This window comes from Tauraco erythrolophus, chromosome 2 (genome assembly GCF_009769465.1).
Source record: "Tauraco erythrolophus isolate bTauEry1 chromosome 2, bTauEry1.pri, whole genome shotgun sequence".
NCBI lineage: Eukaryota > Metazoa > Chordata > Aves > Musophagiformes > Musophagidae > Tauraco > Tauraco erythrolophus.
This window is the reverse complement of record NC_141466.1, coordinates 88,858,601-88,870,623: the sequence shown is the minus strand read 5'-3', so window position 1 is coordinate 88,870,623 and position 12,023 is coordinate 88,858,601. Positions and strand designations below refer to the sequence as shown.

General features: G+C 35.9%; 1 protein-coding gene across 1 annotated transcript in view; it reads right to left on the bottom strand.

Moving 5' to 3' along the window:
* Positions 1-12,023, bottom strand: part of RYR2 (ryanodine receptor 2) — a 333,950-nt gene that overhangs the window by 21,679 nt on the left and 300,248 nt on the right. The window contains exons 89-95 of the mRNA XM_086626085.1: positions 10,705-10,809; positions 9,031-9,112; positions 6,594-7,897; positions 6,142-6,206; positions 4,153-4,300; positions 2,493-2,579; positions 1,459-1,677 (exon numbers count right to left, since the gene is read on the bottom strand). Of these exons, the coding sequence (XP_086482211.1) occupies positions 1,459-1,677; positions 2,493-2,579; positions 4,153-4,300; positions 6,142-6,206; positions 6,594-7,897; positions 9,031-9,112; positions 10,705-10,809 (2,010 nt within the window). The remainder of the gene's footprint in view (positions 1-1,458; positions 1,678-2,492; positions 2,580-4,152; positions 4,301-6,141; positions 6,207-6,593; positions 7,898-9,030; positions 9,113-10,704; positions 10,810-12,023) is intronic.

Genomic DNA, 12,023 nt, shown 5'->3' with positions numbered 1-12,023 from the left:
TGGAATTATTTCACAGGTCCACAGAATTCACCCACCCTGCAAGGGTGACTGTATTACTAGTCAGGACTGGACATGAGTATAATGAAACAACAATAATCATAAAAATGAGACTACTCAAGCAACATGGTGATTGTATTAGATTCAATACTAATAGTTCTAATCTTATCTTCAGATAGCTAATTAAGAAAAATTTAGCGGATTTCATGCAGAACAACCTCCAGAAGCAAACATATCATTCACAGACCTGCATTTATGAAGATTCTTAATTTTGAAAGCAGTGTATCTTGAAAGACAGAGACTGAAACCATATTTGGTCCTTTCTTCAAGGTTTCAGAATCGGAAAGAAGGGAATTCATTATGGCAAATAGTGATGATAATAATGTCATTCTCTTCTAGTCAGAGAATAAATACAATTTCAAAAAAAAATGTGGGAAAGTAGCATAAAAAGTCATAGCGGAAAAAGAGCTATCAGACAGGAGAAGAAGACATGTCAAAAGCTTGAAATCTAAGCTTTAAGGCTGCGTGCCAACCAGTGAAACAGGAAAATGTGTTTTAGTGTTTATTGACCTGAAGAGACACTTAAGGTAGAGATGAAAATCAATCACCTAATGAGGTGGTATGATGACAATTTGCCTCAACTACAAATGAAGACTGTGTCTTTTTGGCATAGAAAAAGTTAAAAGAGGAAAAGAGGAAAAGAAAAATAAAAGAGGAAAAGAAAAATTAAAAGAGGAAAAGAAAAATACCAAGGACCACATCAAAGCTTAATAAAGAAATTATAATTGTAAGGACAAATGAGTGGCCATACTAGATTGTAGCAAAGGTCCATTTAATTTAGTACTATCTGTCACTTCGGTCTATAGTTTCTGCCTTGGGAAGAGTGTAAAAAAGGGAGAAATACATCCCAGATATACTCTTCCCAGTTCCATAGATTTTTGGCATTTGGTCTTCCTAAACCAGAATCAGCATTTTGCCAATAAAGGTGGCACCTTTCTTTCTTACAGCCCTAACAGAGATCTGCAAGATATTCCTTTAAAAGACACTTAAGTTCCTGTCAAAAAACAATCACCAGAGCGTTTATGAAAAGCAGGCGTTGTCTGTGGCTGCCACATGCAGTAGCAGTAGTCCGAAATACTGCATACTTTTCAAATGACCCAGTTGACAGACTAGTAATGTAGACACCGTAATCTACCTTCTTCTGGCCACGTGCATTCACAGCTTGTCTTTGACAGTCACAAGCAGCTTCTGATACCGGTTACTGCTGTAATTGTCTGGCTGACATGGTAACAGTGCAAATGTTGATCCCATGCTCCAGTGTCAGCCAAGCAAATCAGGCTCTGGCCTGTAACTTCCTGAATTCACACGTCACCTAACACAAAATTTCTGCACAGCTCCACTGCACTCAATGGATAAAAAAGTTGGGAGCTAAAAGAATGCACAACATTAAGCTTTTCTTACTTTCAAGCAGTAATACCCTATGATGCAGAAGAATGAGATGACTGTGTGTAGAATGGCCAAAATCCGCAGCGTGGGCTCCATGTAGCCACTGCTTTCTTCCAGGACATAATGCACTGCAATGACTCTCTCGTTGTCACTTTCAAGGATGTTCAACTTGGTGCTTTCACCAGCAGATACCACAGGAACTTCCTTTTCTTCTGTCACAGCAGAGGTGGAGACCTGTTTAAATCACTTAATCTTAATGTTGCAGCTGTATTCCTTTGACAAGAGTTTTACACTACTACAAGCTAAGTAGTATAACTGAAAGCAATCATATCATGGAAAATATAATTGTGAGGAAATTACTTTTTGCATAAAAATGTCCACAGACACCCTTCCATCTTGTTACACCGATCTGTGATGGTGTGCATTTTCTTTTTTTTTTTTTCACTCTCTGTCCGTGGGAGCAAATTTGGGTTCTGCTGAATTTATCACCTCAAATTCAAGAAAGGGCATAGCCCTCCTGGAATAAACCCAGTCAACTCCTGACATTCCCACATGTAGTCTTTATCTCTGCCAGAAAGTGATTTGAGCCTGAAGACTCTAGAGCTGTATTAATGATACTGAAATCTTGACAAAGAATATTATTGATATTCTAGCCATCTTAAGATGATGTAACTTCTTGCTGTACACACCCTCTCAGGCGAGCTCGATGGCGTAAGAAAATATCTCAGCTGACATGCAGTAGCTTAAGTTGCCAGCGTAGGTTGGGCTTGGCTGAGTTGCTGTACTGTGAAACGGAGCATCCGTGGCATGAGTACGCCTTTCAGTCTGCTGCCTCTGTCGCAGCACAGAACTTTGTAAATAGCTATTTGTGCACTCGAAGTCTATTATTACTTCACACAAACACTTTAGCTCTCATTGTGCTAGATTTCTGAAGTGACAATATGAAGCAGGTACTTAAGCTGTTAGGCTAGGCAGTTTTACCATAGTGTATTGTCTACAAAATGTTTTTTCAGTAAACAACTTGAAAACTAAGATTTTGACAAGTTTACCTTATAGAAAAGCAGGATGAAGTTGATGGCAAAAGCAACAAACAATGCCAACATCCTCATGTTGTAAAAGTTTCGCGCAAAATAATTCTGAAAATAGAAACAGAACATAAATACAGTTTGCCTAATAATGATACTAAAATCATTATTAGGTTGTTGCATGGGTTTTTTTGTTTGTTTTCCCTATGGACCTTTTAAATAGAATTATAAATAGGAAAAAAATAATCAAACATTTTGACTGATGTATCGTACAAATTCTTTCCTACTCCATATGTGCAATAACAGACCTTTTGGTTCACTCTATACAGAAAGGGATGTGATGCTAGTGGAAAAGTCATGTACTACATGAATGAATCTATAAATGCCTCTTACATCTTTTTCACTATTCTCTGAATACACTTGGAGACAACAGGGAGACATCACAATGTAATAGTAATGTAATAGTAATAGAGAAATCTCTATCTTCCCTGTATTTCAATATTCTTGCATAAGCATTTTACACCCTAGCAAATTGTTGCTTTAGCCAAGAAGCAAAAATGTCTGCATGTAAGTTTGTTTTAAATCTTTTTCTATTCCAAAATCAATTGTGTTTTTACCAGATCAGCAAAAAGTTCCTCTGTGACATAAGTAACATGAGTAGAAAGCTTCTCTCACATTATGATGCTATCACAAGGATTGCAGAAATGTACCTTTTCCCTTCCTGACAATTCACAAAACTTTCTAGCACACATTTTGAATGCTTTAACTCTCACATGGGAATTTCTCCATTTTTCAGACCTAACCATAGATGACTATTAGTGAATTATTAAATGAGACTATTAAAAGAAAAAATAAATTAAATTTGCATGACTGCTACATAAGTAGCCCAAAAAATGAACCCGAGTTCAAAAGTAAAAGTTAAACACCTAATTCCTTATTAAGACTGTGACTGCAGTTTTGCAATTTTTCTGTTTCTCATGTTAGAATTAGGCTGCCCCTACACAATTCTATCTACTAGATATATAGCAAAAGTATATTTCTTTTTGCTTTGCATTTCAGCTAGCCTCACAGAATATGTGTGGCATCTCCTAGCTTATAAAAGCATGGATTTAAAATAGTTCTACAGCAGACTCAGGGGTATCGTATTTTACTGCGACACTCTCAGATAGTTATACTATTTTAATTAGTCTTATTTTCCACAAGTTTTGAGAAGTTTCTTAAATATTTACTTGCTATTTCACAAAACCAAAAAACCTCTGTAACATTCTTTCTTATAAGTTTTAGGCTAAGCATTGTATTTTAATAAATTCTTTTTACAAGAGAGCTTGTTATTTCCCAAAGTTGCCTCTCAGGGAAAAAGAAATCCTACAGGCTCACAAGCTGCTGTGAAAATTGGAACATTTTATTCACATAAAAATACATGGCTCTTTTCCAATGATGTTCAGGCATCTCTGTTTTGGACACAAATTGTCTTTCTAAGAATTAATATCTTGTCTATTAAGTTATTTATGTGTGTCTTTTCTATAACATTGCAGTTAAACCTTTGCCTTTATGTCCTTTTTATGGACGATGGCAGATAGAAAAATGAGGTTCATCAGACACAAATGTTGTCTTTACATTAGTAGAATAATATGGTGGTACATATCCCTGCCAATAGCTAAACACATGGTCTAGAAAATCTTACAAGAAGCTTCTGTTGGTATGCAATGATTTTCTTCCAGAAAGCTGATTCCTGAACTTCTGGCTCTCCATATCTGTGAGTATGAACTTGTCTTAATTTCTGTTTCCCTTTATCTTCCTTGGCTTTCTCTTCTTTTTCTCCATCTTCTCCTCTTAGGATATGAATGAAGCCAAAATAATATGTCAAGTTAATAAAATCACTAAACAAAAAATTAAAACCATGCCCTGAAAGAGGCCATTGCACCTTTTCATGAGGCTCAAGCAGTCATGACTCATGCAGTTCACACACATGAATAACAAGGAGACATATTCCTCTTCAGCCCAAAGCGCTAGCAAGGGTGACAGTCTGGTTAAGCCTACAGACAATTAAACTTACTGGTTTGGCACCTTGAAGTGAGGATGCTAACTGGTAGAGGCAGGTAATCAAGAATTTGCCAACCTTATTACCTGAGGGTCTGTTTCATAATTGTGCAGCTAATACTTGTGCTGACAAGTGTCTAAGCTGTCAGCTGAATGTCTGTATGAGTGCCTATATGTCTAAGTGCTCCCCTCCAACCTCATGAACTTGAACTATCTGGTTCCCACAAAGGTTGAAGAAAACTTTAGTTCTTCTTGCATTTGCAAGCCAAACCTCAAGTTTTAAATTCTGTATTTCTGCCCACCTGAGGAATTCATAAGTACTCACTCCAGGAGGAGACAGGAATAAGAAAGTTTGATAGCATTTGATGTATGATTATCATCATGCTGCTCGATTACAGAAAGTCATAGTGGGCTGCCTTCTCCAAACACGATCTAAGGAACTGTGAATTATCTTAGAAGTTAATTTGACCTGACAGCATGATAGATGAAAGGATCATAGAAGACCATTTGAAGCCAAACCAGAGTGAGAGGCAACTTACGAGTTACATTATTAATTTCTCTCTAGCCATCTACAAACAGAATAACTGATGACCTAAGCTGCTTTTCTTACTAGAACACACTCAACAAATTTTCACTTGAAAGTTTGTCTTATGTTAGGAGTGGCTTCAGGGCAGCTAATAGTGCCAGGCATTGGACTCCTCACAGAGGATACAGGTGTCACTGCCATTCATACAGTCAAGCAGAGCAATCAACAGTGAAGAGACCTTCAAAAGTCAGCAAGACTCTCCTTCACAAAATTATACTGGCTGAGTGAGAAGTTTGTTGTAATGATTAGGAAGAGGAGTTTTTGTTACTGGCAAGTGTTTGTCATCCCAGGAGAGCAATAAGCACAGAGCTTAAGACTAAGGGACTCACTTAGAATTTTGACAGTGACGTATCGGCTACAGGAAATGTACACATATCAAAATTGTACACATATCAGGAACCATAAAATATAAGGATGGAGTACGATATTTTTTACTGGTTAAAATCAAGCACTATGTTTTGCTTTCCACTATTTTTATTCTGAGCTAATCTCATTAACATTAGATTTTAACATAACCTAAAAAGATTAAAATGATCATTTATCAAACGCTAACATTTGTTCTTCATAAAGATATGAGAGTACCCAGTAATTCATTAAAATTACATAGGAATATTAAGGTTTTGCAAAACCTAAATAACTCAAAACAGGTCATAACAAATCAAATGGGAGTAAACATACAGATTCAGTCTCTACCACTGATGGATAAGTCATCACTGGAACCCTGGTGCTCCTACAATTTTCCAAGAGATTTTCTTCTAGCTTTCAGACTTGCCAAGAAAAAATCAATCAAACACATTCTAAAAGAAACTAAATCGACATTAAAAAGGATGCTGCTGGAAGAGGGAAATGCACAAAATCTTTGAGTGAAACTATTTACATGGCATTTCCTTGCAAATGTGCACAGATCTGGAAGATGGTTAAGAAAATCCCAACTGTGGAACGTGAATGGACACAAAACCAAAGGCAAAGAAGTAAGTACAAATCAAGCCATTTTTTTCAGTGAAACAAACCACATTCCATAGAGTCAGAGGTTAAAGCAATACATACTCTGCCTTTTCAGGTTCAGATTTTGATTCCTCCTTCTCTTCCTTTTCATCTTCTTTCACCTGCTCCTACATGAAGTCAGATTAAAAAAAAAAAGCGTCTAAACACTATTATACACTACAGAGTTAGTTAAAAGGATACACAGTGTGCAGAATGTTAAGCTTTTTTAAAAAAAAATAAATAATTGAAACCCTGAGAGATAATCCTTCAATTTACATTAATGAAGAGACATTTTAATACTGAATTAAAAGCAAACCAAAACACCATGTACTTAGAGCAGGCTATGGGAATTCAAGTTTATGATGTCGGAGAGGGTAAATACCAGTAATAGTATGTGATTCCTTAAAAAAAAAAAATCATAAAACCCAGAAAAACATAGATGCAAGTTTTGTTTCAAGACTATATTTAACATACGAAAGAGAGAAACATACAGCAGAAACAAAAGATACAGTTACCTGGATTTTTTCCTGCACCTCAGGCATTGGAGCTAAGGAGGGAGTGCTCAGTAAATCACTCAAACCAGCATTTGGATTGTGAGGGATCAATTTATACTGTCCACCTTCTCGTTTCAAATCCAAACCAAATATATCTGAGAGTAGATCACTCTCATCTGATAAAGTTCTCAGATCTGTCAAGTCTTCTGTAGGCAACACAGCTTCAGTTGGCTTCCTCTCCCCCTCTTCTCCTTCCCCACGCACCTCATCCTGAGTAGGATCTGGCATATTAGCTAATAGTTCAGCCACCTTGATTTTCTTTGCTCCTTCTACTAGGCTTCCTCCAAGCAGCAAACTGCATATGATGCGAAAGAAGCCCCGGATGACACTACAAGCAAAATGTAGTAAGCCCATCAAAATGCTCCAATAGGAAGAAAACAAAGCCATGACCATGTCCTTCATGGTCATTTTCTTCACTTTTTTCATCTGTTTCTTTAGGCTTTTCATGCTGAGCATTTTCATAAGAGTCATTAAATTATACTTGAGAGCTACTAATGCTGACTTCATGGTCACAAGAGAGAAGAAACCCATTCTAGGATCCTGCTCCTCAGGCTTATCCTTCTCATTCTCCTCTTTATTTGCAGACCTTTCATTCAGGTCTGACTCAGAGATCTGGGCAGCAAGTTGCATTTCAAAGATGGTATCCTCACAGAAGTTAACAAAAAGCTCCATCTTTTCTTTCTCCCCACCTTCGTTTACAACATCAAATATAAATTGTCTCTTTGATTCTTTTACCTGAGGTTTCTCCCACTGAGTCCGACTTGACTCGCTTATTTCAAAATAAACTCGTTCAATGCGCTTCGCACTGCCCATGATTTCTATGCGTCCAAGGAAAGGTTGAAAGTAATTAAGCACACTCTCTGATAGTTCAAGAAAAGTTTGCAAGCGGGTATCATGAGGCATGTGTTCTGACAGATTGGTCAAGAGAACAGCGACATTGAAACCAATGTCTTTGGCAGGTTCATGGAATCGTTTCACAAACTCCTCGTAGTCCAGAGTCTCATTCTCATCCGTTTCAGCACATGATAGTAGAAACTCAGTTTCAGACTGAGTGTAATGCTTATGGCTTTCCATTGCCTTGTGAAAATCCCTCTTTGAAATTATCCCTTTACCATCAGGATCATATTCTTTGAATGCATCAGAGGAAGTCAAATCCTTCAATTTTAAGAACATATCGAAAAACTTCAGAATCATCTCTACATTGTTGGACGATTCCACAAGCATATCAACCATCTGCTTGCCAATAGTTCCATTCACAACATTACCTAGATGTAATGACATGAAGTTAGAGATAGTGATGGCTGCAAATGTTTTGGCAAAGAAAAGTGTATAATAATGTCTATGAAACTACCAAACAGTAAGAATGATAAACTACTGGCTAACACACTCACGTGACAAACCTAGCTGTAAAATCAGAAATCTTTTACTAATAACACTACCCTAAGACTTGGAAAAAAACATAAACGACTAAGTATTTACCAATAAAGAAGGGAAGAACTAACAAGACCTACAGAGAGTCATCTGTTACATTTAATATAGAACTAAACATGAGGCTGCATACTATGAATTTATCTATAGTGCAACGTAGACAGAACTAGTGTCACGTTATTTAGGATGAGAAGCTCAGTAGGTTACTCATGAAGCACACCTACAATACTAAGAATTTACTTTGCTTCTCAGTGACCTTCTATAAGCAAAGCAGTAGCAGCTGCATGCTACGTTGCAATCTATGCTGCTTTTACTGCCCTCCCAGTTCTCTCAAGAAAATAAATGTGACAAGATACATGTAAGAAGCAAAAAGGAAAAAAAAAGATCTTTGGATCATCTGTGTGTACATCTTGTTAGTCTAGTATTGGAAGCACTAATACAATACCGTAAAGGAGCTAAAAAAACCAGGAGTATTGCTTGACAATGATCACATTCTCTGGGGAATCATAATTTCAGGTACTAGCTATACAGAACCTTGAACCTAGTCACTAGATGAAATAAAGCCTGTTCTTTATGGCTAAGATCACTACCAAAATAAATGCACAGGGAAAAGATTTTAATAAAATGACTGATAAATGGTTCAATTCCTAGAACTCAGGATTCCAACTTCAATAGTTAAAAAACTTTTTGCCTAAGCCAAAAAAGAGAAGTCAAGTTCATGGAAACAAAGTATACTGCCAGAGCTGGATTTCATACAATTCTGACATTCAGAATTAGTACAAACTATATTAACTACACGATAAAAATCTCCCATTCACTTTAAGACCTAATAACTCTTCTCACAATTGAGACGTGAAAATTAAAAACCCAAAGGAAAATGGAGTATCATTTCTCACATGAAGAAAATAACAAAGGTAAAAACTTTGCTAGAACAACTATGAAAGAGGATTTCAAATTAAATTTTGACTACCTTCCAGCATAGACAGCAACATGACAACCATATCCTTCTGAAGATCCATTAATTCCTTCAGTAATTCAATTTGACTGGAATCCTAAATAATGAACACAATATATATAATATCTATTGACTTCTTTGACATATATATATGTGCATGCATATTTTACCCTGTAAAAATGAATCTTAGAAATTAAGAAGCTAGTAGTGTCAAAGTTGGCAATACAGTGAAAATATAGTCAATTGCTGATTCCTTACAGTACATTTAGAGGATCAAACATTTACACGATCATTTGTTTAGAAGACAGTAACTTAATAAAGACAAAGTGAAAACTGAAGGTGATGAAAAATTTAAAGCAATAACTGGGTATGTCAAGCTCACAGATGATGCCTCTGTAATGTTTCATGTCAGCTAAAGTATTTCCACTGTTGGTGTAATCAAGTTTACAACTAGAAAGACTTGTAAAAACAACAATGGCAGCAGCACATAGAGCTCAAAGTATAACATGATTCAAAGTGAGTGATACTATTCTAGGCCATCAAACTTTTTTGAGAGAAAGAAAAATTGAAATAAAATTTCCAAATATATATTAATAAAGTTGCATTAGTATATCCTAAATAGACATATTGATTGTTTTATCCATCTTTTATACCATTCGGCTTATCAAGTTTACTATTTCGCTTGCCAATGATTTCAACCTGGAGTCTGTCTGGATAGATTCATTCAACTACTTAATTTCTTCCTCAGTGATACATTGTTGCATCTTGTCATTGATAAGTCATACTTCAGCATTGTCAGACTCAAGGTACTTCATGGCAACTTGGATTGAAAACAGCACAAGTTGGAAATAATTAAGATTTCTACTTGATTTGTCTCATAAGTTTTCATTATAAATCTTACTTCAAAGTCACTTACAATCTGGATGACCCTTTTTTATTTAGATTTAAAATTTAAAGTTTCTGCCTTACAGAAGCATTACCGGTATCACTCTGTTGCTTCCTAGTACAAGACTACAGAACGAAAATGTAAAAAAAAACAACAAACAAAACACCAAACACACACAAAAAAATCAAATTATGTAGAAAATTTGGAATCGCTACATTCAGTGAAGATGTGTAATTCTTTTAAAAAGGAAAGAAGTTGAAAAACACACTGCTTAAGGATAGGATTCTTCTCACCTAATTTTCACAGCCTAAAGAGCTGTCTGTGCCAGTCCTCTACACTATCTCTGTAGTTTATGAAATGAGTACTCACATCGAAAAGCAATTCACCCATTCTAAAGGCTGATTACTCTCTCTCTCTCCCAAGAGTAGAAAAGGCAGACCTGTGTTGAACTAGAGTTCAATAATGATGAACTAGGGTTCAATGCAGGACACATCAATAAAGACAGGTCCTGCATAAAAGACTCATGCAAAATTGCAGAAAACCCAGTGACAAACTGCTTCATTTGCAGCTTGATGTAACCAGCTTTGTGCCTGTGGTCAGTAATCCAATTACAGGCCTGCTATTCACAACCACTACAATTTTTTAATTTTCTACCTTGACTCTATGGTATTCTATTCTATCACCTCTGCCTTATTCCTCACATTTCCCCTATTAACCATTTTTATTAATGACTCAAACATATTAACAAGTCTATATATCTTCAGCAAAAAAGTTAGTAACTTAGAAAGTAACCAAAAAGATACCTGAGACAGTTTCATTTGCATGTGGGCAAACACATGAAGAAAGCCAACTACAGCATCCCATAGCCTGCTGTGTGCCAGACTTTGCTGATTCCCAGTACATGGCCCCTATTGTTCAGGAAACAAAAACAAACGAAAAAGAAAAGCAGATTTTATTTGCAAGACACTCAACAAAAACAGGAAGGGAGATAAACGGGCAGTGCGTAGCTTGGGGCTGTCCTTTGGAAACTACTATGAATAATTAAACATATATAGAATTATCTATTTAATAACACCACTAACTGTAAGCAATTTCTGTTGGTAATAACCATTCTCCTTCTGTTTTAGCCAAGTCCCAATTTACTAATTCAGAACTACAAAAAGTATACCTGCTTACTACAACTTTAAACTGCAAATGCTAAAGGGATACAAATCTTCAAGCTGATTCTTTCCTGTGCAGTTCTGTAAATTAAGAATAACTTTACAGAAGGTTAACGCAAAATTAGCATAAAGAATTAGAGAACCAGACATCTGATTTTTTTTCCCCCCAGTATATTCTAGCTGTTGTAGAACACAGTGCTAAAGAATATAAAATCCAAAAAATTCCAACCTCTGAAAAGCAGGACTACAAAATCTTTTGAAGCCTCAAAGGATAACAAATAAAGTCTTTACCAGCTAACAATGCTACTTGTGATTTGCCAAATATGCATGCATTAAATACATGTATACACACATATATAAGCTGCCTCTACTCATTCAGTCCCGTTCTATCACATTTCATCCTCATGAACTATAAACCACTATTTTTGTAATAATGATTTTCATTTGAATGAAAATAATGTAATAGACACCTAACAGTCTAATGAGATTATCTCTAACCTACTTATTATATGCAGAAACAAACTGTAACATTGTTGACTGCATTACATGAGGAATTAATTTAGAACTAAATTACACTAACATATCATGGAAGAACTGCTATATTGTCATTTTCACAGAATTGATCCTGATCTTATTTATTGCAGAGTCCACCTCAAGTACATCTCTACAATTCTTTAATGTAACGTGTGACTTCAGTATTTCAAAGTATTCAAAGTATTTCAGCATTGACACCTTAAACCACCCTTATTCCTGACAGAAAATACAATCTAATGTTCTGTTGACTAAATAGCAACTATGTTTTGCATTGCTCTTAGTTTCTTAATTGATTGAAGGTGAAGATTTTAAAGTTGGTAACACTGCTGCAGTCTAATCCAAATTGAATAAAACCCCAGAAGTAAATAAAACAAACTCACTCTGCTATCTTGCATACACTCGAAGGACGATTATTTACTAATAACTGT